The 27,931-nt window shown below is 33.7% G+C and overlaps 3 protein-coding genes across 6 annotated transcripts; 1 reads left to right on the top strand and 2 right to left on the bottom strand.

Annotated features, from left to right (window-relative positions):
* Window positions 1-100: 100 nt before the first annotated feature.
* Window positions 101-27,740, bottom strand: LOC134278912 (uncharacterized). 4 transcript variants are annotated; one of them, XM_062761216.1, is made up of 8 exons: window positions 27,126-27,740; window positions 24,723-24,755; window positions 17,971-18,128; window positions 13,395-13,655; window positions 12,923-13,027; window positions 12,764-12,799; window positions 12,606-12,665; window positions 11,974-12,479 (listed from the first exon to the last, which is right to left on the bottom strand). In XM_062761216.1, exons 1-8 carry the CDS (start codon window positions 27,730-27,732, stop codon window positions 12,282-12,284), a joined length of 1,458 nt encoding a protein of 485 aa, XP_062617200.1. In that variant the 5' UTR covers window positions 27,733-27,740; the 3' UTR covers window positions 11,974-12,281. The 4 variants fall into 4 exon arrangements, with proteins under 4 accessions (XP_062617204.1, XP_062617200.1, XP_062617201.1 ...); XM_062761220.1 differs by lacking the exons at window positions 11,974-12,479; window positions 12,764-12,799 and adding an exon at window positions 101-155 and having other exon boundaries at window positions 12,901-13,027; XM_062761218.1 differs by lacking the exon at window positions 12,764-12,799 and having other exon boundaries at window positions 12,376-12,479; window positions 12,901-13,027.
* Window positions 360-4,184, bottom strand: LOC134278916 (uncharacterized). The gene is made up of 6 exons (XM_062761227.1): window positions 3,558-4,184; window positions 2,408-2,440; window positions 2,057-2,214; window positions 812-1,066; window positions 570-674; window positions 360-462 (listed from the first exon to the last, which is right to left on the bottom strand). The coding sequence occupies exons 1-6, from the start codon at window positions 4,159-4,161 to the stop codon at window positions 424-426; spliced, it is 1,194 nt and encodes a 397-aa protein (XP_062617211.1). The 5' UTR covers window positions 4,162-4,184; the 3' UTR covers window positions 360-423.
* LOC134278900 (proprotein convertase subtilisin/kexin type 5-like) lies at window positions 4,488-10,605 on the top strand. The gene is made up of 4 exons (XM_062761200.1): window positions 4,488-4,568; window positions 7,633-8,451; window positions 9,180-10,242; window positions 10,477-10,605. The coding sequence occupies exons 1-3, from the start codon at window positions 4,494-4,496 to the stop codon at window positions 9,786-9,788; spliced, it is 1,503 nt and encodes a 500-aa protein (XP_062617184.1). The 5' UTR covers window positions 4,488-4,493; the 3' UTR covers window positions 9,789-10,242; window positions 10,477-10,605.
* Window positions 27,741-27,931: the final 191 nt, after the last annotated feature.

Raw genomic sequence — 27,931 nt, 5'->3', positions numbered from 1 at the left:
GCTATAAGTCCCTCTATTTTCTCTCCACCATTTCACACAGACAAGCTCTGTAGTTCCTGGTCCTGTGACGATTTCTGGCGCTCTCCGGTAGCGAAATCCACATTTCTTTGTTGCAGATCCTCCAACTTCCACTTAATCAAGTCATCTGCAATTTCCTATAATCCAAAGTTTAAAGGAATGTTTCTAAGTTCTATTAAAATTGTGAAATTGAAAGAAAGACATTACAGTTTGTTAGACACTGAAAAAAGCTTATCATACCTTTATATCGTTTTCATTCATTCTAGGTCTCTTTTTCCTCAGCATCAGGCAAAAATAATTCTACAATTATATTTAACGACCGGTGTAACTAATCGCTTTGAGACATTTTAATATTTTGTTTTCTAAATCAGTGAGTTATAATTATAAAGTGCAATGTTTTACATACTAGATGCATTCAGTGGTGTCGTACTTGAAAATGTTCAGCTGATGGAAAAATGTAAGGCCAAATGTTATTACAATACGAAATATATTTAATTATTTATATAAAGTGTTAAATATAAACAGTTGTTAGGAAAGTTTGTCAAGGATACGCTTGGCTTCAAGACGGTGCTGTCATCATAGTAGATCAAACATTTACTATTCTGGTAAAACTTCACATTCAGGCGAAACACGATGGTGTGAATCGATGATGATAACTACAAATCAAATAATAAAATAAAAGCGGCATTTATCGACATATTTTTAAAATCAAAACAGTGTGCTCTTTTTTATACTACATATAACGTAAATTACAAAGGAAATATATGCTTTACTTTGATAAACGTATACTCACGTTTTTCCTACAACAGTGCATGAAACACAAAGAACACGGGCAAATCAGAATGACAAGAACGGATCCAAGCAAAGCTAAGATAGCGAATAATCCACCCTCTCGGAGAATGAGGCAGAAACCAACAAAAATGCTAGCAGTGAACAGGATTATTGCAAATAAAAGACAAAAACGCCCTTTAGAAACAAAAAGAGGATAGTTCCGGAAAAGTGCTCTTGAATTCAACTCATCCTTAATGACGTTGTAATGGTTAGCACACTGTAAAAATAAAATGAAAACCACTTTTTTCTTTAATAAAATATCTATTGAAAAAATTAACAGTCAAAGATTTCCATTCACACTACTTCAGTTTGTCTGAAAATTTTGATTATTTACATCTGCATTTTACAATTTTTAAATTAAAAAAAAATTAAAAAAAAGAACAGAAATTTCTGAGGAGACTGTAGCTCTACTGGTTTGAACTTATGACAAAAGACATTTGGACTTGAAACAATGACAACAGCAATAAAAAGAATAAAAAATCCTTGGGTAAATGTTTTTGACTGGCAAGTTTTATTGATGTTTGACTAAAACTAAAAGAAGGCAAGCCTTTTGAAAGAATTGAACTGGCTTTTTTTATATTAGTCGTAACCGTGACAACACTATTCTTAAAAATAAAAAAAGATATTAGGAATATGTGTTTTTAGGTTTAATTTTGTGTGGCCTACTTGTGAAGGAAGTTTCATGGACACCAGAACAAAACTGTAATTTGGAGAAGATTTTCACGAAAACAATCTAGTTTCAGTACCCATAGCCATATCATACACCAGAATCAAAACCAGAGGATTTTAAAGTATATGTACTAGCATCGACGTTATATGGAAATTGGGAAAATATCATAATTAATATTTTTCAAAATTAATTCAAGTCAGAGTAGTACTATTTTTTTCTCTTTTGCAGGGTATTTATTGACCTTTTTTTGGAGCAAAAGATTAAGACCTTTTTTAATACCGATTCTGATTTACTTATACATTTATTTTAAAGGACTTTTATTTGTGTTTCGAATCATTTGTATGAATTTTTATTTCATGAATTCGGAAACAACATGCACTTTTTAACAGTAAGGATGGGGCAGAATACATGCCTCTTAGACCCCACTAAAAGAACCCTGATTCCACTCAGTAAATTCAGAAGTTGCAAAGTAATGATTTCCTACAAATAGTTGATCACTTATAAAACATTGAATGTGAATATGCAGTTTGCTATTACCTCTATGGTATCGAGATCAAAAGAGGCGATTTTCTCTTTTTCGTGATCTTCCAATGGATGAAATCTGTAAGAGATGCCATGGTCCAAAAATTTTGCTTTCGAGGCAAACTTTTGACAAAGAAAGGTTCCATTATATGTGTTTAGAGTGGCATTGTCCACTGCAATAAAAAGATCTTTAATTAATTTCAAAAATATAATAAATAAAAAGCAAAAGATATTTTTACATGCACTGGTCATAAAAGCGTGGAACATAAAAAGTATATGATTGATAATTGATTTATTAAATCAATATGTGCATTACACATTATTATCACTATAAACAACCAATTTTATTGACAAATAAAAACTCACTATTCCGTCTTTTATGTAAAGGATCAATTGAACCTACAGGAAAAAAATAAATTTATTTCAACTCTTAAGAAAACCCTGGATGAACTACAACATGCACTAAATGAATTTCATACATATTGTCCACAATGGAAATTTGCAAGTGAATGCCATTGTTTAATCCTTGGGGTGTTTCGTACATAAGTATACCTCTTTAAGGATGATTCAGACTGTCTGAGATGATATTGGACTGCCAGATATATAAACTCCGTATGCAGGTGATGAAGGTTTAAAACAAAGATTTCTGTATTTTCAAAATAATGTTGAGAAAAGTTATAGAAAATGTTACAGAATTTAAATATTTAGGAGTTAAAATTTGTAAAACAAAAAAAAAGCTATGTACGGCATTATAAGAAAAATTAGACAATTTAAATTAACTGTTGATTGCAAGTTTGATCTTTTTGGTAAAGTTGTTGTACCAGTTTAATTGTATGACTCTGAAGTATGGGGTTTTGAAAATCTTGATGTTACTGAACGTTTACATCTAAAATACTCTATATAGATTTCAACATATAAAATGATATTGTAGAATGATCTCATACTAGGCAAAGCGTTTTTCAGACCCGTTAAATAAAATTGTAAATGTATTATACAAATATACGTTAAAACTTTATTACGATGGAAATTTAGCAACCCTTGGTTAAACTGCATACAGAAAATCTGTAACATGTGCATGTGGTTTATATCATTTATGAATGATCACACAAGGGGATGGGGGGGGGGGGGCAGCCAGAGAAAAAGAATAAATTTGCCCAAACAAACATAATCAATCATATTTTAACACAAACTTCTTTCAGTATCAAATGCTCTTCATACAATTACTACATTACCCTTATATCACTTTATTGTCTTCAGCCAAAAGTGTGTGTGTGTGTGGGGGGGGGGGGGCAACCAGCCTTTAATGAACATTTTAATGTAAAAATTATTTTTGAAAAAAGTGGGGGGAGGCTGCCCGCCCCCTTTTTATGTTCCTACGTGCCTGAGTTTTTTTTGTTTGGGCGAATAAACTGAACTTGAACTTGATAATTTTTGTTGGGATTAGAATTACAAGCACTTTATCAAATTAAAATTGAAATTATGCATAAAAAATTATAATAAAAAAAATCAGTGACACCTGGATTCAGATAAGCCTCGTATATTTTTGCAGGTACATCAATTTCTCTTTGTGCGTCAATGTAAACGTAGGACTTTAAAAAGGGAGGTAAATCTTTTCCTAAAGGCCGAAGAAGTAACGGAATCACGTTAACATCGGAAAAACCCGTGAAAGACAATTGAGCTGCTTCACGTGCTTCAGTCACGCACCAATGACTCTGTAAATAGTTTGGACTCAAAATTATTAGAACTTTGACACTTTTCCGCATATTTTCTGCAATGTTGTCGTCAATATTTTTCCCGGGAACGAAATTCCTTTCGAAGTTCATACATTTCATATGAAACCTCTGCTCCATACACCCACAGATTTCGTTTGCATCATCCCTATCCTCTGAACTATACGATATAAACAAATGATACTTCTTGTCCGACTGCAAAGGTAAAACGTCAAGTTCACAGTGTTCGTCATTCTGTAGAGACTGTGCATTCTCAGATTCAGTGAAACTCAAATTTTCCTCTCGATCCAGATGCAATGTATGATTAAAATGTTTGTTTTCAAATTCACTATCCGATATATCACTACAAATGTTGTTTGAAAGCAGAGGTAATCTGTCTGCTGCCATCATTCTAAGTTCCAGCAATGTGATTTCCATTTACTCTCAATTTCATTTCTGAGAAGTTTGGAATCCAGATAGTGTCATTTTTCATTTAGCCTAAGTTTTACACGATGTCTGTTGCATTGCCCTAATATCATTTTCTTTATTCTACATGTATATAGATGATGAACTTCTCAATTGTCTTTTCTTTTTATTTTTATTTGGATAAACACTTCTTTATTTTTTTACTTTTACATATTTCTTGAATTTGTTTTCGACAAAATTAATTATTTAACTAATAATTATGTCATATAGAGAGCGCCATACATTATTAATTACGTTTATAATGATGATCACACTGCATGACCATGCATATAGTTATGAGGCACTTAGTTTCTTTGTTCTGTTTATCGAGTTACTTTTTACCCTTGATTCAAGTAAGTATTATTTGCCACATAATGTAATGTGCTGTTATGCTTTTTATGATGTTTTGTACAAATCTGACTTTTGAATCATACATGAAATGCTATTTTTATAAAAATGTGAGTGTTAAGACAAAAATAGATGGGAATTTACATGTTTACGCGAGCTATTTCTAGTCATTGCTAGCTGTTGCCCGCATGGCGCATGGTTAGAGCGTCTGCTCTAGAGTCGCGTTCAGTAAGTAGTTGATCCTTATGTCGCGGGTTCGAATCCTACTGTGGAACGTGGAGACCGATCCTTCGGACGAGACCGTATAAACCGAGACTGGTCCCGTGTCGCAGTGGGTGCTGGCACGAAAAAGATCCCTCCCTGCTCAATTGCCCTCAGTGCCGAGTTTATAAATAAAATTTGCATATCTCCACCAGCAAGTGGTGGCGTCTCAATATTAGTGAAAAATTCTCGAGAGGGACATTAAACATTATACAATAAATCAATCTAGTCATTGCTTAAGAAAAGTAAAAGATTTTAGTTCAACAAAACGGTTAGGCATGTAGGTATATATACGAGAGTTGTCAAAAAAGTTCTGGACAATGACGTTTTTTGTTGAAATAAATTGTTCTGTATAAATCCATTTTATATCAAAATATCTCTTATGAAAAATCAAGTCAGAATGATTTAATTTTTATTGATGGAACTTAATATTTGTGTAAAAATCGGGGTCTTTAAAGAGGCTTTATAATCATTTTCTGATATCTTAAGTATCGCTTACTATATAGACAGTGAAAATACAAAACAAAAACCCTAACAAATATGTGTCAAAACTTGACTGAACAAGATGTGTTTGTGAAACACTGATGCCCCTGTATAGCAACATAGCGAAAGGTAAGCTCTCTCAAATGCAGTACCCTTAGTAAGGCCTTTTCGCAAGAAATACAAATGTGAAATTAGAAAAAGCCCTAGCGCCACCCGTTCAAAGGTTATGAGCAAGATTGACGTTTTTAAAGGTAGGACAAACTCCGTGGTCAAAGTCAAAGGGTCAAGGTTGTTGATTTCTTAAGAAAGGCCTTGTCTAAAGGATTACATATGGGAAGTATGAAAGTGCTGGCCCTTACCCTTCAAACGTTATGACCAAGGTTAAGTTTGTAGAAAGTAGGTCAGACTCCAAGGTCAAAGGGTCAAAGTTGTTGATATCAAATGAAAGGTCTTGTCACAATGATAACATATGTGAAACATGAAAGCTTTAGCCCTTACTGTTCAAAAGTTATGGCCAAGGTTAAAGTTTGTAAAAAGTAGGTCAAATTCCAAAGACAAGTTCAAAGGGTCCAAGTTCTTGATATCAAATGAAAGGTCTTGTCACAAGGATTAAATATGTGAAGTATAAAAGCCCTAGATCAAACCCTTCAAAAAAGTTCAAGGTTGTATTTGAAAAATAGGTCAAACTCCAAGCTCAAAGTTAAAGGGTCAAAGTTCTTGGAATCCAATGAAGCGTCTTTTCACAATGATTACATATGTGAAGTATGAAAGCCTTAGCCCTTACCTTTCAAAAGTTATGACCAAGGTTAAAGTTTTTTATGAGTACAGAAATCTCCAAGGTCAAGGTCAAAAGGTCAAAGTTGTTTGTACTCAATAAAAGGTCTTGCTACAAAAATACAAATGTAAAGTATAAAAGTCTTGGTATTCACTTTTCAAATGATATGGCCCAAATAAAAGTTTGCAATTTTTCTTTAAAAGTAGGGTCAAACTCCAAGGTCAAGGTTCAAAGTTCAAATTTGGTGATACCCAAAAAAGGTCTTGTCTCAAGGAATACACATGTGAAATATGAATGTCGAGAAAATTTTACCTTAAGTTTGCCTTTGTCCAGAAATATTCCAAAAACGAGAGTTGTAGACAAAAAATGTCTATTCGCTCAAATGCAATATTCATAAACAGTAGTGGCAGCTAGGTAAGATATGTTAATTTTAACACAAAATTGAAATGATTATTGAAATAATTATTAGCCTCAATAAAATAAAATCATCAGACGCTTGAAGGGTATTTGGAATGATGTGACACTGAACACATGCATGCAGGAAAGACGCTGATACTGAAGAGTACTAATTTGATACTTATACAAAAATTTCTCATTAATCTTTAATTATTTAAATTAATTAAAAAAATAATATAGATCAATAGGAAATGTTTAAGCTCGTGTAAGTTTACATCCAACTCGTGCCAATGTTCAGGAATATAATTTCAATGACCCTAAGATATATAAAAAAAAAAATATACGGGACGTTAGCTTGCCTCTATCTTAGATTTTTTTGTTTTAAGATGGTTAGGAGAGGGTAGGCTAGCTTTTTATTGGTATCGTATATGAGGAATGCAAGCAATTTTTCGTGAAATTGGAAACTTTGTATTTGATGGATTGATTAGTGCTTCAAGCCGAGCCGGCAATATTTTAGCCATTTTTCGGCGAACTTTGTATTTGAAAAAACTTTTCACAGCGTATCATGATCCATCTTCCCAAGTCAAGAGTTTCTGATCCGCTCCGCTCCACATAAACCCTTGACCGAATAGGCTAAGATTGACGGGGTTAGAAATGCGTTCTCTGATTGGCCTCATGCAAGTTTTCATGAACCAATCAAAATCATTGTTTTATTTAAACTGAAACTAAATCTTAAACAGAAAAACACGTCAGTTTTAGTCCCAAGGATAACGTCTTTATCATTAAATAGCCCAGTTAAAGGTTTGTATCAGATTTTAACTTAGTTATATTGAATTTATTAACGACTACCAATAATCTCGAATTCTCTGTGAATATGTTTACTCTGATTGGCTAATAGCAGAGGTCAGTTGAGTGTAAAATGTGTAATCTCACTAGATGGCGTGACAGTAAACCCCGTCAAATTTAGCCTATTCGGTCAAGGGTATATGTGGAGCGGAGCGGATCAGAAACCCTTGACTTGGGAAGATGATCATGATCTAGTTAACCATGTTTTACATTGTTCTAAGTACAACAAAAATCGTTTGTGACACATTTTGCTACCAAAAAAGCTATTTTTTTAACAAATGACATTAATTTAAATCTGTTTCACAAAGGGACAAGATGTAAGATGCCTTCCTACAGAAGTTATTGTTCGAGCGGGAAATGACTGGGAATGGCAGTATACATGTAAAAGAGCGTGTCCAGCAAAACAATATGTGTACAGAAAACAGTGCTACAACTCCTGTCCATCGCACACTTTTGCTAGATATAACGGATTCATCAAGTACTGTGTCAGCGATGTAGAACATTTTCATTGCCCTAAATCTATTTGCCAAAAGGAATACCCGTATTGTTTCGAAGGAAATTGTCTTGATTCATGCCCTGAATACACCATCGGATACAACAAATCGTGTGTGATGACATGTCCATCTGAAGCAAAGTATATAACGGCAGTTTCTTGTGAAGGGGTCTGTTATTCAGGTTACAAGACGTGCTCATCGAAGTGTCCGGTTTCCCACCCATTCAAGTTCCGTTTTAATCATTTTTATCACTGTTTAAAAGAGTGTCCGTCTTTTTCCATGCAGAATTTCACCAAATGTGAATTGTCGTGCCCCGATGACCGCCCTTTGCTTTTCAATAAAACATGTCGATCAACATGTCCTCCTTCAAGTCCTTTTACTTCTCTCAGAACTTCAGTATTTAATAAAATTTTCGTGTGTTCCGAACATTGCAATGATATGATGGCCTCTTATAGAAACGTTTGCGTTTCTGTTTGTCCAGCCAAATCGCCGCTGGAATATCATGGAAAATGTGTAGAAACATGCCAAAAAGACCGTCCTTTTATTAACACTACACCAGCAAAAAAAAGCATCTATATATCTTCAGCAGTGTGTCGCGAAGTGTCCACCCGATACATTTCTATGGATGAAAAATAAGAAATGTGTGACTGATTGTCCAGCCAAATCGCCGTTTGAATATCGCGGAAAATGTGTAGAAACGTGTCAAAAAGATCGTCTCTTCATTAATACAGAAGAAAGGACTTCAGAGCACCATCACCAGTGTGTTTCAAAATGTCCACTTAATAAAGAACTATATGCGGTATATTGCATATATTTGCCCCCCAAATCAAACTTTGATGGAGATATATTTAATTAAGTTCTTAAACAGGGGAGTATATGCTGACTTCAAAGCACTGAATATTTTCACAAGTAATGACGCCATATGTACGTAATGACGTCACAAACATGACGTAAATTTCAGTTTTTTATGAATTTTACAGAAAATTGTACATATTTCGTCGATATTTTGAGTAAAAGTCACCGAGCGCATGTGTGTTCAGGATCAATATTTTGATATAATGTGTAGAATGATAATATCAATGAAATATGTCAATATTGGTCCTGAACAAACTTGCGCTCTATAAATTTTAAAGCTAAAATTGTTGAAATTTTGTCCATTTTGTCCTCTTTCTGAAAAAGGATATAAAATGGGACTAGTTTGTGACGTCATAAAAACAAAAATTGTGAATACACTGCTTTGACACTATAATATTTTCTGTTAATTTATATTTCTCATACAATTTATTGAATTCAGCACATTTCAGAAAGTTTTCAAAGTTTGATTTTTGTGGGGGCAAATATATGCAATATACTGCATATAGTTCTTTGCATGGATAAAGAATAAAACATGCGTGACTGATTGTCCTAGCAACACTTTGGTTTTCAATAGTACCTGTGTCGAGGCATGTCCAAAAACATTTCCTTTAAACTACACAAAGGTACAACAGGGAAAACATGAACATATTTGTGTGAAAAAGTGTCCTGGAAATGCTTATCAATACAAATATTTCTGCTTTGATCAATGTCCGACTTATATGAAATATATCCTGTCAAACTGTACATTAGAATGTCCGAAAACATACCCGTACATTTATATGGACAATGTCACTTGTGTACAATCATGTCCTGATCATTACGTTTATAATGGGAAAAAGTGTGCTGAAAAATGTCCAAGAGAGCACTTCTACATCGAAAACAAACAGTGTGTTAACGTGTGTTCAAAGATATCGGCGCTTCAGAGACGAACAAACCAAGGAATAGTGTGCTTGAATTCGTCTTTTTGTCCTAATGGTACAGTTCTAATTGAAAACACACCTCACTGTGTAGGAGAGTGTCCGGAGAGTATGTTGATAATAAACAATATCTGCACACGCAGCACTTCATGCCCAAACAATACCTATAAAGAGAATGTTACATTGGGAACGTACTAAGAAATGTTCCAAAAATTTATACGTGGACGTTAACCGATGTGTTAACAAGTGTCCCTCTTCTAAAGTAATAGTAGGACACAAATGTAGTAATGATTGCCCAAATTACAAACCATATCGGTATGATAATTACAGTAATTATGACAATCCTTTGACTGATTGTGTGACGGTCTGTCCTAATTATTACGTCATTTACCGTAGAAAATGTATCATGGGGTACGAATGTTCGAAAAGCAGTCGTTACATATATGAGGGTCGCTGTTATGACGTATGTCCGAAACACACCTTACCGGATGTAGGGGATCCTGGGCACGTGTGTTTTGATCAAGAATCCTATGTCAATAGTGGTCTAGCATTGATTTGTACTGGTTTTTCGGGTTTCTTTGCATTAATATGCATAGTTTGCTGTTATAAAGGCCGACCTAAACATCAAAGATATTTATCGCAAGGAGGTTGGGTGAGTACTTTTACTAGATTAAAAAAAAATTATTTGGTAGTTTTTGGACTCTCTCTCTCTCTCTCTCTCTCTCTCTCTCTCGTTGTATGTGTGTTAGGGTGTGTGTAAAGTTTCTACTAGAATTCAAGCATTAAGTGAACGCAGGCGATAACATATACATGTAGTTTATGTGCTACTTTAAAAGTAACTACACATGACATATTGACTGTATATTATTTTTTTTAATTTTTCCAGGACGATTCACGATCTTTAATTGAAGATATTGAGTCAAGACCAGTATAGCATCATGTATTTGAAATATACATTCTTACTTGAGTATGTTTTTTTACCACCGTATTTTATTGTACATGAAAAAAAGAGTCTATATATATATATATATATATATATATATATATATATATATATATATATATATATATATATATATATATATATATATATATATATATGTTAGTTGATTGCTGCTTGCTTTTCTTTTAACATGTTCCAACTTTGACATTTTTATGAATTGTTTTTCAATAAAGTTATACACCGTTAAATACATGTATTGTATGTTTTTAAATATTAAGAAATTAATACTCTGAAGTTTATCCGTTGTAATAAAAATATGGTATAAATTTTTTTACGTTTGGAATAATGAATGTTACCATCGAAATACTTCTGTCTCTTGTAAAATATATTAACGCATAACAAACAGTATGCGGCACCCGCGTAACGCAGTGATTAGCATGTTGACCGCAAAGTAAGGAGTCGATCTTGATATTGCAGATTTGAATCCGACTGTGGGACAAAGAAACAGGCCTCACGGATGAAACTTTATAAACTGAGATCCCTTGTTGCAAAAGACGCTGGGGCGAAAATGATCCCTTATTACTTAAAGGCATCAATTTTGCAAGAATAAAATGAACATCTATCCACCGCCTCACATTATTTGTTAACAAAAAATGAAGCGTTTACTCACCTAATTCAATAATATCATTCAATTATATATCATTTTTTGTGTTTATTCGTGTTGTCATATTTGTAAATTTTATAGTAAGGATATTCAAGTACTTAAGCGAAATTTGCATGAATATAGTAATTAATATCACATAATTCAAAAAAGTAGAATTTTTGAGAATTATATTTACCGATTACTTATCTATTTTTATGTAATAATAATTTGGTCAATTAATCGTTTCTGTGGCTCACACACACCCTAGGAAATCCACCAATCTTAGTTTCTCAGTATCGAGACAACCAGTGCGAATTTTGGTGAACATTTTTGGTTATAGTGAACGACCTTCCCTTCCCTGAGCAAATGAATTGAGACGGATTTCCCGTTATTTCCCGATCATGACAAGGAGCACACGGCGGGTTTGAACGGTCGGCATAGGATGCTCACTCCTCCATGGCACCTGATTCGACCTCATGTTTTGGAGGTCCCTGTTTGCTCTGCTCTTATTTTGTTTTGTTTTGTGGACTTTTGATATTGAATACTGTTCGTTATCTCCATATATTTTATTTCAGGTTTAGCCACGTTGAGAAATCGTTTCAGTTAGACTATCTAAATTCGCGGTACTTTTTTTTATTTCACACTGACCTACTGAAAACTCTTTAATGACATTTGCACTATAATTTTTTTTTCTATTTAAATACCTTCTTTTTACATTACCTTGCAGATATTTTCATCCAAGAATTTTTTATACAGACACTTAAATTTTGCAATCAACTAAGATAAGATAAAAGACAAAACGGAATCGACGTTTATTTCCTTGTGCTACAGGGTTGTTGCTCTGAGCATGTTTCATAAATGGCGCTCAAAATTCATATTAATTTTCTGACGTAAAATGATGTGAACTCAATGTGCCTGTTATGTCAATATACACTGTGTATCACGAAAAATAAAAGAAAAGGTAATGGTATGAAGTAAAGAAAATGTCTTTTGTTGACTAGAAATGCTAACTTTTGAAACTGATAAGTACAATATCAAGCACATGCTTTAATATTTGGCGTGGACTAGATAATGAACGCGATTCTCCAGGTTTTCCAAACTAAATTTAGACCTCAATGGTCCCTCTATTGCTGCCACTATTTTCTTGGTTGATGCTATCCTCTACCATTTCACACAGACAAACTCTGTCGTTCCTGGTCCTATGGCGCTTACTGGCGCTCTCCGGTAAAGAAGACCAGTTTATTAAGCCATTTCTCTGCTGTAGATCTTCCAAAATTCTTTCAATCAAGTCATCTGCAGTTGTCTAAAACAAAAAAAAATTCATGGAATGACTCTATCCTAGTTAAGTTGTATTAAAATTTTGAAATTGAAAGAAATATATATAATTTTTTTTTAAAAGTGAAATAAATTTCTCAATAACAATTCATACCTTTATATAGTTTTCATTCATTGTCGGTCTCTTTTTCTTCAGCATTAGACAAACATAATTCTGCAAGTATCAATATTATGTAACGGAAGTTTTGAGATTTAGGAGATTTTTTTTCTAAATCGATGAGTTATGATTATGAAGCGCAATGTCTCACTTACTCTGCATTCGGTGCTATCGTACTTAAAAATGTTCAGCTAGTCAAAAATGTAAGGAGAAAAAATGAAAAGGGAAGGGCGTGTATATATTTATAAATATGAACAAATATTTATATAAAAAAATATTTCTAAACATGTACTCTTAAAACTTTTCAAGGATACAGTGGGTTTGGAGACGTTGCTGTCATCATAGAAGATCAAACATTTACTATTCTGGTAGAACTTTGCATTTAGACGAAACACGATGATGCGAATAGATGACGATAGCTACAAAATTAAACAGAGATTGTTATCAAATACATTTAAAGGAGATGGGCGAAAATTTAACAGACTGTTTGCAAGTTCATGTATAGATTTATGCTCTGTTCATGAATTTTGCCGTTTCTTAAATATGTATAAAAGTCATATTTCATTTTATGAATTTAGTATTTACTTTATTGATTAATAGGTAAAAAATTCTTCTTTGAGAAAAATCACTCTATGATTTTTTTTAAAAAGTTGGTACTCTCGAGGTTCGTACCCAAAGCAATATCTTTTATTATAGATCTAATTATATTCACTTTGAAGTTAGTTTAATACTAAAACTATTAAAATTTTAAACAAATTTACGACAGCTACAAATATAAATACTCACATTTCTCCTACAGATATACATAAAACACAGTGAACACGGAAAAACTAAAACGACAAGACAACACCCAATGATCGTCAGGATAATTGCAAAAACCCGGAAATCGTCCCACCAGATTAAATCATATCCGGCACAAATGAAAACAATTATCAGAATTATTCCACATAAAAACAGAAAACGCCATTTGGAAACAAAAAGCTGGTAATTCTGAAAGAGTGTTCTTGAATTTAAATCATCCATAAGGGCGTTGTAATGCTGAGTACACTGAAAATATAATTGCATTAAAAATTGTTTATAATTATTGTCCAAACAACACTTTCTGTCAAAAAGAAATTCATATAGACTGCATCTCTATTTTTGTTAATATGACGTTTCAAAAATATATATCAACAGACCACCATCTTTGCTAGTCAATAATTTCTGTTAAAATACTCTCCTCCATAACCCTTGGCCTACGGTGTTGAAAAAAGTTAAGATTTTTTATGCGCCCGGATCGATAGATTGTTTTTGCCCTGTCTGTTTGTCTGTTCTCAACTTTAACCTTCGCCATAACTTTTGAACCTTGAGAGACAGAGACTTATTATTTAGTATGCATACTTCTCTTATAAAGTTCTTTCAAATGACACCAAGGTCAGAGATATTGTAACATTGACTGTGACCTACATTGTACATGCTAAAAATAGCTATTTTGAACTTTCGCCATAACTTTTGAACCATAAAAGATAGAGACTTCATATTTGGTATGCATACTTTACTAATTAGGCACATACAAATGACACAAAGGTCATTGACCTTGTGACCGTGACTGCATGTGGCCTATATGCTGAAAATAGCTTTTTTCAAACTTTCGCCATAACTTTTGAACCATTGGAGATACAGACTTAATTTTTCGTATGCATACTCCACCATAAAGTTCCTTCAAATGACATTTAGATCAATGACCTTGTGACCTTGACTGTGACCTATATGCTAAAAATATTTTTGGGAACTTTGTTCCCTCGGGCGCATAGTGTTTCACAAACACATCTTTTTTCTTTTGTTGCAATTGGAGTGGAGACCAATCTGCATTTTTTTTTTTGGTGAATGACATCTGTGTTCGGGTTAAATTTCTTGATTCTTTATAATATCGGGAAATAATATCTGTCGTTGACTTGAAGAAAACAATCCTTTCTTTCGACAGCACCATAGACATGAAATGTAGAGGAATACTGAAAAGGTCCTCATTCAAGGTTTTTAACATTGCTGATTTATTTTACTTTCTGCATAAACTGAATACATTATTTCGAATTCATCTAAAAAAAAAAGGTTCATATTTAATTATTATAAATTATCTTTCTCAGCTTTTCATATTTTTGAAAATACTCTTATCTGGGGATATTGAGATTAATCCTGGTCCATCTTTTGAGAACTCCCTTTATATAATACATCTGAATGTAAGAAGTATCAGAAATAAAATAGACTCGTTGATTTACTTAGTACAGGACTTTGATATATTATGCTTTACAGAAACCCATTTAAATTCAAACTTTAGCAATGATGATCTTTATATTGAGGGATTTGGAAATATTTTTAGAAAGGATAGGAATTCATATGGAGGGGGAATCATGATACTGGCAAGTATATGTCTCTAACTCTCTAAAAGTTACTCGACGGGAAGATTTAGAACCACGAAGCATGGAGAGTATTTGGATCGAAATTGAACAACCAAACAATAATTTATTCATTTGTTGTGTTTATCGTCCACCAAACTCGAGCAATGATTTTTGGGGGAAATTTTCATGGTCCATTGAAAGAATAAGTGATATGTCAAACAAAATTATAATACTTGGGGATCTTAATGTAGATTTTCTTCAAATAAATCCAAATCATGAAATTTATAATATCATGAACATGGCTGGACTCTTAAACGTAATAAACGAACCTACGAGAGTAACACAAGTTACAAAAACTCTGATAGACCCTATTCTTATTAGTCGTGAAATATTCATGTTCAATTTAGGATGGATTCATTACTAGGAACAGCTATACGACTTCGGAATAGATTAAGAATAAAGCGCAGAAAACCAAGAAAGAATCAGATAAAGAAGAATTTCGGAAAGCTAGATTTAAAGTAAATAATTTGAAAAAAATATGCCAGGGCAAATTACTACGACAACATTGATTCTCATTTAAACGACGCAAATAAAAATAATAACAAGTTGTACTGGAAATTACTAAAAGATGTCTTTCACACTAAAACTTCATCCGAAATACCCCCTTTTAAACAGTTGAATGAGAATGGTGATCCTTTATACGCATTTTCCGATAAAGAGAAAATTGAATTACTAAATAACTTTTTTACATCCATCTCTGATATAAAAGATGAGGAATATGAGCTACCTGATTTTGAGTCCAAAAATTTTGTGACGTAAATATCCAAGAAAGTGAGATTATTGATATTATTTCTATCCTGCCCGTAAATAAAGCTGTAGGTCCTGATTGTATCAGCCACAAAATGTTAAAATCTTGTAAAGAATCCATAGCTAAGCCACTTTGTCTGTTACTTAATAAATCTCTTAGACTTAAAGTTTATCCTGAAAGTTGGAAACTAGCACATGTCCTTCCATTATTTAAAAAAGATGACCCATCAGTCACTTCAAATTATAGACCTGTATCTCTTTTGAGTTGTGTAAGTAAAATATTTGAGAGAGTTGTATTCAAATATCAGGCAGGTTTTCTGCCTGGTCACTCAACTGTGTACCAACTTTTAGAAACATGTCATACTATTGTAAAAAGTATTGATGAAGGGCAATATTGTTGTATGGTTTTTTGTGATTTATCAAAAGATTTTGATAGGGTTTGGCATAGGGGTTTGATTTATAAATTAAAAATGTATAGTATATCCGGTAATATGTTAGAATGGTTGGAAAGTTACTTGTACAATAGAAAAAAAAATATGTATAAAAATTTTTTTTCTTCTGTGAAAAATGTGCATGCTGGGGTACCCCAGGGCTCTGTCCTTGGCCCTCTTTTATTTTTGATATATGTGAATGATGTAGCCGAAAACATGATAACTGTTTGCAGACGATAAGCTCGAGTGACGTGCGTCTCATTAAACATCATTTAAATCATGACTTAAAAATTCTGGATGAATGGTCCAAATAATGGTTATTGAAATTTAATCCAAGTAAAACAAAAGTATTATTTTCAGCTTAAAAAATACAAACCAGTTACCTGAATTATTTTTTGAAGACTGTCAGTTAGAATATGTATCACAACATAAACATCTAGGCGTTATTTTCTCAACTAAATTAGGTTGGTCAGATTACATTGATAGTATTGTTAGTAAAGGCTACAAAAAACTAGGACTTCTCAAAAAACTTAAATTTTCAGTGTCTAGAGATACGTTATCCAAACTTTACACTTCCTTTATTCGACCACAACTTGAGTAGGCATCTGAAGTTTAGTCAGGCTGTTCGCTGGCAGATATTGATAAACTTGAAAAGATTCAACTGACAGCCGCAAGAATAGTGACAGGTCTTTCAGTATTAGCATCAAGAAATTCGTTGTATATTGAAACAGGTTGGGAACCTCTTATAATAAGAAGAGACAAAGCCAAACTTTTAACAATGTTTAAAATCCACAATAACCTAGCTCCTGATTACTTAAAAAACATTGTACCGATGGTTAGAAACACTGTTTCAAATTTCAATACTCAAGATTCATTTCATTATTCTTTACCTAAATGCAGGCTTGAATGATACAACAAGTCATTTGTCCCCGATACTGTTCTCAAATGGAATTCACTGAGCAACGAAACAAGAGAAATAACTTCAATAGGAATTCTAAAAGAAAATTGAGTAATAATAATGATAAGCCTCCCAAGTATTTTTCATATGGCAGAAGGTATCTGAACATTTTACATACAAAATTAAGACACAATTGTATTTTAAATAATGATCTGTATAGATGTTATCATAAGTAATCCAAATTGTTCTTGTGGTATGAAGGAGGATAGTCATCATTTTTTCTTTGTTTGTAGAAATTATTTTGAACCTAGACGCTTAATGATGAATGCACTACTTGTAACTCATAATGTAAAAATGATTAATGTGCATAAATTGCTATGGGGAGATGATTCCTTATCTCCGCAGGAAAACGAAAAAAATATTCGGTATTGTTCAAAACTTTATTCAGGAATCAGGTCGTTTTAATTAACACTGAATTGTATTATCTCTATTGAAATTATTATATTTTTATGATATCAACACTGTGTTTATAATCACCATTATTGATAATTGATATTGTTTCCTTATTCATAAAACAAGTGTCTTTGTTCTTCTATGTACATGTATATATTATTGTAAAATTTTGTAAATGTTGTATGGCTATTTAGATTTTATGTATGGGAGAGGACTATCTAAGTTGTTAGAACTTGTGTCCGATCCCTTTGACATATTGTCAATAAAATATATTCAAAACAGCACCATAGACCAAAGGTTAAAGAGGAAAGTATCCTATCAGATACCCTTGGCGTGCAAAGATGACAGACCGCATAAAGTATTAATTGAAACATGGACATGTAGCTTGCTTATTATACCTTCATGGGATCGAGGTCAAAAGAGGCGATTTTCTCCTTTTCATGATCCTCCAGTGGATGAAATCTGTAAGAGTTGCCATGGTCCAAAAATTTTGCTTTTGAGGCAAACTTCTGACAAAGAAAGGTTCCATTATTAGCTTGAGAGGCAACATCGTCCACTGCAAAAAAGTAATGTTTTTCTTAAGTACCAGTCCACATAAAAATCAGACAAAGGGTGATATATGAGGGTTCTCAGAATTTGATGATTTTCCGCTCATAGATTTATTTTGAAGTATGAACAATGTATGTAAAATGAAAAATGTTTTGAGTCTTGGTAACCATGGAAACCCAGCCAAAGAAATTTCCTTAGCAACCGGCGGATTTTTCAGTGTTGAAGGACAAAAAATCACCTATATTTGAGGCTTCAAATAACACGTAAATACCACGAGAATTATTCTTACTTATGGGTGTAAAAAAGATACACATTTATTGTGTTCTAATAATGTAATAAAAAATATTCAGGTCTTAAGTCAATTCTGTGGTAGACATTGGAAGGTACACATGTTTAACAAGTTTTGCTGATTCAGCATTTTTCGTGATTTTGGCAATATTCAAGGCCAAATTTTAAAAATGGCCAGATTAATACAGTTGTTGCATGTATCTCACATAAAAACAGAGGTATTTCTCTTTTAGAATTTGAAGTCAAATCCATGGGCTCTTTTGAAAATCGAATCTGTTGCCTAGCAAAAAAAAATGACCTTTTTGATGCATAAAATGAGAAACAATGTAAAAAGTTTACGGAAAAATCAAATGAACCGTTATTTATGATAAATGAGATACAAATTTTAAAATAGTGTAATTAAATTCGGTCTCCCTAGCACATTATTGAATATTGCAGAATTCTTTATCTCCATAGCAACGACAGATTCTCCATAGCAACAGGGCAAAGAAAGGTAATTTTGGCGTGTATTCGTGTAATCTTATTAAGACTTATTAAAAATGTCAGAAAATTCCGGTTGAGCAAAATTGACAATGAAATGTTGGTTTTATTATTGTTATTTTTTTGGTATTTAATCAACCCATATGGCAAGGATTTCGTGTACATGACAACCAAAGTTCCTATGTCTCCTGTAAAACAGATTTGACTTTGGGATTGTATTGTTTGTCATGTAATTGGATATTCAAGTAATATGCTGATAATTGCATGGTGATAGTTCGGAAAGACTTTAAAATGTTGTATCAAGTTATTGAATATTGTTCAATGACTTATTTCCATAGCAACAACACCACTCCCCTAGCAACGACACAAAGCATATTCATGTTACCTGTAAATCTTTATCTAAATCACGCCATGAAGAAAAAAAATGATGTTGAAATGTTTGTTTTTCGAAGGTATTTTTTAAACTCATTTAATCCATAACAACTATTTCTAGCACATAGCAAACAATGTTACATTTTCAGTATTGGATACTCTGTAGTCGTTATTCATAATATTGACAGATTAGGCACTTGTAACAGATTTCTCAGAAAGTATTACAATGTATGAATTAATTACTCATGAAAATAAATAGATAAATAAAATGATTAACGTCACAATGGAAACATTTCCAATGATATTTCCAACTGATTAGGAAGATCGGGTTTTAATTATTCTATTGATACTTGTCGTAGATTGGAGAGTTTTTTTTCCAAACGAAAAGAACCGTTCGCGGTTGCTCAAAGGTAGCACCTACTGCGTCCTACAGTGGGATTCGAACCCACGACATAAGGATCAGCTCCTTACTTCGTGACTCTAGAGAAGACACTCTAACCACTGCTTCATGAGGGCCACGCGGCACATTAAAATAAATCAAAATAAGAAAAGTCGCATCGCAGTCAGTTACGGTTATTTACGTAAAACTGAAGTTTACACCATTTGAAAGAAATATTGCAAGATGTCCAGAGCTAGATCAAATACAAATGAATTTAAAACATGGCTACTCACACAAGTAGAAACTTTATTTTTGTATGTTGTTTGGTGAGATTTGCATTAATGTAGTGCAAACATATTTCAAAAAATATGCAAACAATGGTCAGAGGGTCATCTTCATGTATCCGGTTAGTTCATATCTTAAAATGGAAATATTATGCAACATAAACAAAACAATTGACATCGAATTCATCCATGTAACACGGGGCCCCTGGGCCACATCGCTCACCTGAGCACTGTGGCTAGGAAAAATCAATTCAGTAAATGCCTAAGTGGTCCCGATCCTAAACGCGGGGGGGGGTGATTTGAACAAACTTGAATCTATGCATACTTGAATCTACACTAACTAAGGGTGCTTACATTTTTTTTTGACTAACTGTGGCTTTATTCCAAATAAGTTATGTACTTTTGTGGTCCAATCCTGGGGGTCATGATTTTAACAAATCTTTATCTAAACTACCCTAGGATGCTAACTTTTGAACAAGACCAATCATATTTTTTATATATTTTTCCTATATATTCCTATGTAAAACTTTGATCATCCATTGTGGCTGTACCCCCGGGGGTCATGATTTGAACAAACTTGAATCTACACTACCTGAGGATGCTTCCATATAAACATAACCAATCATGGCTTTGCTGTTATTAAAAAGAAGATTTTTCCTATATATTCTTAAGTAAAACGTTGGTCGTCCGTTGTGACCCCACCCTACCACCGGGGGACTTGAATGTACACTACCTGAGGATGCTTCTACATGCTTCTACATAAGTTTCATCTTTCCTGGCCCAAAGTTTTTACATTAATACCATTAATTTATATTGATATGGTGGCAAGAAGTATAAAATTCAAGTCCATCCCTCTCCCTTCCCCAAGTAAACTTTTGAGTGTTGAGCTGATTTGTTTTTACCTAGCCCATGTGCTCAGGTGAGCGATGTTGGAGGTTGCTCCCACTACTTTGATACGTGTTGCTATGGGCCTCTTCTCTGGGTAATAGCGTTTGAAGTTCCAGAGCTACAGATTCCTTGTGAACTGAATAAGCGTCAGCTTCCCAACAAGTTAAAGATACAAGCTTATAAATATCTTATCTTTTGAAAAATGGAAATTATCTCAAATGAACACAATATATGCTAGATACACATTACCAGGGTTTAGGTTTTGTCAAAGGTCAACATGTCCAAAAATTTATTTTTACAATAGCACCAAAACTATGTGGGGTATAAAGTTAAAACTTTTGCAGTTTATAAATTTTTCATTGATTAACAGACAGAAAGTATCACTTGATTAAAAAAAATACCTGGAAAAATATTAATTGAGAAAAATTCTTCATAAAAATGCATATATTTTCAAAAAGTACACCTAATTAATTCTGTGCTCTTCTTTTAATTCTGACGATCTTCTATTTTTTGGTTTGTTTGCCAAGGAATTTTCGGTTGTTGATAGTGCCCAAACTGAAAATATATGGTTGTAACCCCCACCCCACCCCACCCCCCTTCCGAAATTGCTTACTAAGGGTCTGTATTTACCAGAAGTGGTTTCTGTATGCCTTTCAATTTCCATCCTTGCATATCTGAGTTCAAACTTAAAACTACACTTTAAAAGGGAGATGTGCCTCTGAGAATTTCAGGTCACCTGAGTCTTTCAGATGACCTATTGCTATCTCTGTTTGTTCGTCGTCGTACGTCATTCGGCGGTCGTAAACATTTGAACATTTTTAGCTTCTTCTCTGGAACCACTGAACCAATTTCAACCAAATTTGAAATAACCCATTTATGGGTAAAAGAGGAACACAAAATTGTGAATTTCAGGGTCCCTGGGGCCTGAGGGTGGGACCAAAACCACTTAGATTAATGCAGTCTTTAAAAATCTTCTTTACTTCTAGACATCAAGCAGTGAAACTGTTTGAATGATTGTTTTAAGCATTGAGTCCTCTACACTGTACCAAAATAGTAAAATTCTTTGCCCCAGGGTCAGGGGTTCTATATGCTAGGGCTGGGCTAAATAGATTATATAGTGAAAATACATTATTTCTTTGAAAATCTTCTTCTCTGCTCCTGGGTAAAATTAATTAAGTACATAGTTACGATGAGAAAGAATTTCTGTTCTACAGTAGTGAATTTCTGGTGTTAGGACGGGGCTTGAATGATTATATAGTTAACATGCATTAATTCTTTGAAAAATACATAGTTATGATGAGAAAGGGTGCCTCATCTAAAATAGTGAACTTCATGGCCCAGGGTCAGGAGTTCTGGTGTTAAGATGCAGGGCTCTTTTGATTGTATAGTAAACATGCATTTTTAAAATGAAAAATCTTCTTCTCTGTCCCTGGGTATTACACAACTAACTACATGCGTAGTTACAATGAGGAAGAGTACCTCTTTGAAAATTGTCAATTTCATGGCCAAAGGATCAGGTTGTGAATTTCATGGCGCAAGGTCCAGGATTTCTGGTGTTACTTAGGGTGTGGCTCTAATCATCAAATGGTGAAATTTCAATGAATCTTTGATTATTAATCTTCTTCTTTGCTCCCAGGTATTTAACAAACTGACTACAGACATATAGTTATGATAATTATAGCTATGATCGTTCTTCCAGAATTGTGAATTCCGAGCCCCCCCCCCCCCGGAAGAGGGGTATCATAGAGGGCTGGGGTTTGGGGGAGTGTCCTTGACTATATACTAAGAATGAATTATTTCTTTAAAATCCACTCCATGAAGTTAATCAAACATTTATGATGAGCAAGAATTGTGAAATGTGTGGACCTGAGGGTCAGGGGTTCTTGTTGGGTGGGGAACTATTGAGTAATGCTGAATATTACTTAGAGTGGTTTTGAAATGCATTTTTTTTTATTCCCCTACTCTGTCTATGGCTATAAAGTTACCAAACTACATAGGCGTCGGAACCGGGGGGGGGGGGGGGGGCAGGGGATTAGCCTTTTCCTAGTGTAGTCATTGAACATTGCTGCGTAGGTTTAGCCCCCCCCCCCACTTTCCACACACACGTTGCAGAATAGGTTTAAAATTAGGAATTCAAAGTGGTGCTGTTTGGAAAAAAATTGGTCCTGAATACCGAACCTACCCCCCCCCCCCCCCCCCATGTCATGGCCTTTGGTTAAAAACATAACCCAAAGTCAATTGCAAAACTCATTATTTTGGATTTCAATGATTTATTCATGATTTATCCTGTAATATTTTTCATGGGTTAAGTCTTAATTCCTAGCTCCTTTCAATGCAGAAAAGTACTGCTTGGAAAATGTCAGAGATGAAAACTTTAAAATATCTGAAATGAAAACAGTTCCGGAAATAAAATGCAGCCATTGAAACCATGCACCGCGAGTGTCTTGAATCTAATACACAATATCGTACAAGTTACATTAAAACATTATCTATGGAAAACATCCTTAATTTGGTATCATATGATTTTTGCCCGTTCACACATACAAGAAATTTTGTCCCGTTTTAAATTAGCCCAGTCACAGTTCTGTTTAAGAATTTATACTGTGTTTTTTAAACTCACCCCATTTTAAATTCACTCACATGTAGTTGTTACCATGACAACAATTGATGGAACATTTCATATATTTTTTCAGCACTCTCCACAAATACAATCATCAACACATTAATTTCATATTCATTTCCATGACCAACACTGACCTAAAAGTCAAATCTCTTTACAGGAGACATAGGGTACATTGGTTGCCATGCACTGGGAATCGTTGCCATGTGTTGATTAAAGACGGAAAAAAATTAAGATTGAACAAAAGTCAGTTTTGCTCAATCACATTTTTCTGACTTAATTTGAATAAGCCTTAATAAGATTACACGAATACACGCCAAAATTACCTTTCTTTGCCTTGTTGCTATGGAGAACCTGTCGTTGCTATGGAGATAAAGAATTCTGCAATATTCAATGATGTGCTAGGGAGACCGAATTTAATTATACCATTTTAAAATTTGTATCTCGTTTATCATAAATAACCGCTCATTTGATTTTTTCCGTAAACTTTTTACAATGTTTCTCATTTTATGCATCAAAAAGCCCATTTTTGTTGCTAGGCAACAGATTCGATTTTCAAAAGAGCCCAAGGATTTGACTTCAAATTCTAAAAGAGAAATACCTCTGCTTTAATGTGAGATGCATGCAACAACTGTATTAATCTGGCCATTTTAAAAATTTGGCCTTGAATATTGCCAAAATCACGAAAAATGCTGAATCAGCAAAACTTGTAAAACATGTGTACCTTCCTATGTCTACCACAGAACTGACTTAGGACCTAAATATTTTTTATTACATTATTAGAACACAATAAATGTGTATCTTTATTACACCCATAAGTAAGAATAATTCTCGTGGTATTTACGTGTTATTTGAAGCCTCAAAGATAGGTGATTTTTTGTCCTTCAACACTGATAAATCCGCCGGTTGCTAAGGAAATTTCTTTGGCTGGGTTTCCATGGTTACCATGACTCAAAACATTTTTCATTTTACATACATTGTTCATACTTCAAAATAAATCTATGAGTGGAAAATCATCATATTCTGAAAACCTTCATGTATCACTTTTTTACAGTTTTGTCTGATTTTTATGTGGACTGGTACTTAAATACAGTATAAAATATATTTACAAGCATCTACAGATAAAATTGAATATAAAGCACTTTCTTTTTTTTTTATTTTGAGTTTCGGTTTTTTTTTGTTTTTTTGTTTTTTTTTTTTTTTTGTAGATATTTAACAACTTTACTGATAAAGATTACAATGATCAGTACTTGTTAAAGGAAAATAGAAGGCAAACAATTTCAAACTCACCATTCCGTTCTTTATGCAATGGATCAATAGAATCTGAAAAAATATAAACATTCTAATATATAATAAAAATGATTCAAACCTTTTTAAACATCTTATTTTTATCACACTTCGATTTAACAATTGTTTTAAGTCTATATAACGGTATCTATGAAGTTTAATATATCGTTGTACAGACGTGCATGGCAGGCACTTAGCAACAGGGGGGCCAGGAGGGGGAGCCTGACCCCCCACTTTTTCCCCAATATTATGTATACTATAATGTAGGAAATGTTCATTGAAAGGCTTGTTGCCCCCCCCCCCCAACTATTAGTGATATAAGAAAATGTAGTATAAAAAGTTGATACTGGAAGTAGTTGGCATTGGAAAAAGGTGCCCCCCAACACCACCATCACCACCACGACGAAATAGGATTTTCGACTGTGGGCAACTTTAATTTTTCCCTTTTTTTTGCTTGTCAACTTTTTCAGGTAACTAAAAAAATTTTTTCTCTGGCTGCCCCCCCCCCCCCCCGACCTTCAAAAACGATGCTCCGCGGCTGTATGGTGTTAATACAAAGGATACATTTTCTTTTAATGTTTTACATGTATCTTGATTAAAATTTAGAGTATAGCAAAGACAGCATTGATAAAATATATATACAACAAAACTTGCTCATTACGAACATGGATATTGCGAATTCACGGATATAACAAAGTTAACTTGGATCTTTATCTATATTAATTTAACGAATTCCTTCTACGGATTTAACAAATTACGGATAGAGCGAAGTAATTAAGTTTATAAGTCCCAGTGACTTCATTATAACCGAGTTTTACTGTATATACTATCGTTCCCTAGGCCATCTTTAAATATTATTTTGTTGCCCCCGATCGACCGACTGGCAAAAGAAAATAAATAGAGTGAATATTTTTAACCTCTAGGGGTGCATGCATTCTGGAAAATAGAATTAAAAAATTAAGCATTAAAATTGAAATATTCAGAGAAAAAAAGGTTTCCACCTATCTATCGACCAATTTTTTCATCCTGTGTCGGGAGAGGGCAAACAAGGGGATGAGATTTGTGTGAGAGAAGAGAATGTTCTGGGACACAAGGTAAAAGCTCGAGAGGAAGCTAATGCAAAACAAGCTTATTGATTCGGTCAGAAAAAAGTTTAAAACCTCTATATCCTATACATTTTCGACGATTATATTACACCATGATCTTTCTCAAGAAATTTTTTTTAAAGTTTAAGATAATTTTAAAGTACGAGGGGTGATCAAAAAGTTCCAGGCGGTCACGTGACATGCCCTGAAGCATTCTGTTCATAGACGCTAAAATAATTTTACGAGTCTTATGTTTCTTACCATGCAAGTTGATTTTTATAACAAGAACGGTCCATTTGTCAGAAATGACCAAATCCCGGAGATCGGATGGTTGGATAATGATATCTTTTCCCAGAAAGAACATGGTGACCATCACAACCCGAGATCTTTTTCTTAGGAACATCATTTATCAAATATGGATATAGTTGTAGGGACCTTCTTTTGATCATATTATGTTAAAAGTCAAAATAAAAAGATATTTTAGAGATTTAATAATGATATTATTGTTCAAATATTCAACCATTTTTTAGCTGTACCTTCGCGATCTATTATTAAAAATTGCCTAACAAAGGACACATACCGGTATCGTCCCCAGATTGCTTTCGCTAGGGGTACAAAACAAACTCACTTTTAACCATCTACCCCCCTTCACTAAAACAATCAATCCAATTTATGATTGAACGTCTGGAAAGTATATTGTCTTCATAAACCTTGTACAAATTATTATAAGATACTTCAAAGGAATTTCCAAGTTATACGTTGAACTTTACAGCCGTTCGTTGCTCAGGTAAGACTGAGACAACCATTTTTCGTCACGAGTAACCTACATATTGACGTCATTTTCACATTGTGACGTCACAATGATGGAGAAAATCATTACTTTTCATATGCTATTTATAGAACATAACGTGCATGACTATAGGTTTGTCAAATTTCATTCTGATCTGAATCGTGGTTTTGATACATGTAATATATACTAGATAGTTCGCGAACTTTTTGTTTACCCCTCGTACAGATGCTAAAGATTTCTTGAATTGAACAAGGAAAAGATTCAAAAGAAGAGAGGTTGGGAGGAAAGAGAGGGGGAGGAAGGGGAATATAACTTGCATATTTACCAACCCCAAAAATCAGAGGTAAGATTAGTCCGAAATATCTTATCATATCATTTCCCTGGCTTTTACATGATTTTGATATTTTTTCCTGGCACGTAAAATATCAAAAATTGTGAAAACGTAAGATATTTCGGGCTAAGGTAAGACTTAACATGCACAGTGAAAATGACCACATACAAATCTGTGAAAATAAAGAAATAATCATTTACCTGGATTCAGATATGCCTCATATATTTTTGCTGGAACGTCAATCTCTTTTTGTGCGTCGATATAAACGTAAGACTTCAAAAAGGGGGGTAAATCTTTTCCCAAAGGCCGAAGAAGTAGCGGAATCACGTTAACATCGGAAAAACCCGTGAAAGACAATTGAGCTGCTTCGCGTGCTTCAGTCACGCACCAGTGACTCTGTAAATAAGCTGGACTCAAAATGATGAGTACTTTGACACTTTTGCGCATATTGTCTGCAATGTTGTCGTCAATATTTTTCCCGGGCTGGAAATCCCGCTCAAAGTTCATACATTTCATATGAAACCTCTGCTCCATACACCCACAGATTTCGTTTGCATCATCTCTATCCTCTGAGCTATAAGATATAAATAAATGGTACTTCTTGTCCGCCTGCAAAGGTAAAACTCTTTGTTCACTGTAGTCTTCATTCTGTACAGATTGTGAAATTAATTCTTCAGACTCGAGGCAATTCAAATTCTTCTCTAGATCCAGATGTGGTATAGGATTAGACTGTTCAATTTCAGATTCACTTTCAGATAAGCCATCACCAACGTTGTTCGAGAGCAGAGGCAATCTATCTGCTGCCATGATGTCTTTTTTAAGTGCAGTGAAATTACGGAATCCAGGTTGTGTGTTCACATGTATTTTTTAAGACTTGTTGGAGTTTGGTCTGTAGTTAAAACCTCCTAAGGTCCTTCATGTTAGACGTTTATGCAGTAGTTATCATTTTTTGTCTTTATTACATGCTTTTTTGAGTAAAAATCATAACATTTCCTGCTACATGTTG

Source organism: Saccostrea cucullata, unplaced genomic scaffold (genome assembly GCF_032062105.1).
Source record: "Saccostrea cucullata isolate Sc308-1 unplaced genomic scaffold, CSIRO_AGI_Scuc_v1 ctg1817, whole genome shotgun sequence".
NCBI lineage: Eukaryota > Metazoa > Mollusca > Bivalvia > Ostreida > Ostreidae > Saccostrea > Saccostrea cuccullata.
Note: the sequence above shows the minus strand (reverse complement) of the source record. Positions and strands in the feature narration are given on the sequence as shown.

Bases quoted from the DNA above. Each gene is read 5' to 3' on its own strand.
- LOC134278916 (XM_062761227.1), bottom strand. From the start codon at position 4,161: ATGATGGCAGCAGACAGATTACCTCTGCTTTCAAACAACATTTGTAGT. The intron at 2,441-3,557 runs GTGTCACTGATT...TTTTTCCTGTAG, and splicing joins CGAGGCTTATCTGAATCCAG to GTTCAATTGATCCTTTACAT. The intron at 463-569 runs GTATCCTTGACA...TTTTTCCATCAG, and splicing joins GCACCGTCTTGAAGCCAAGC to CTGAACATTTTCAAGTACGA.
- LOC134278900 (XM_062761200.1), top strand. From the start codon at position 4,494: ATGACCATGCATATAGTTATGAGGCACTTAGTTTCTTTGTTCTGTTTA. The intron at 4,569-7,632 runs GTAAGTATTATT...TGTTTCACAAAG, and splicing joins ACTTTTTACCCTTGATTCAA to GGACAAGATGTAAGATGCCT. The intron at 8,452-9,179 runs TAAGAAATGTGT...TACTGCATATAG, and splicing joins ACATTTCTATGGATGAAAAA to TTCTTTGCATGGATAAAGAA.
- LOC134278912 (XM_062761216.1), bottom strand. From the start codon at position 27,732: ATGGCAGCAGATAGATTGCCTCTGCTCTCGAACAACGTTGGTGATGGC. The intron at 12,800-12,922 runs GTATCCTTGAAA...ATTTTTGACTAG, and splicing joins GCAACGTCTCCAAACCCACT to CTGAACATTTTTAAGTACGA. The intron at 12,480-12,605 runs GTATGAATTGTT...TTTTTGTTTTAG, and splicing joins TGAATGAAAACTATATAAAG to ACAACTGCAGATGACTTGAT.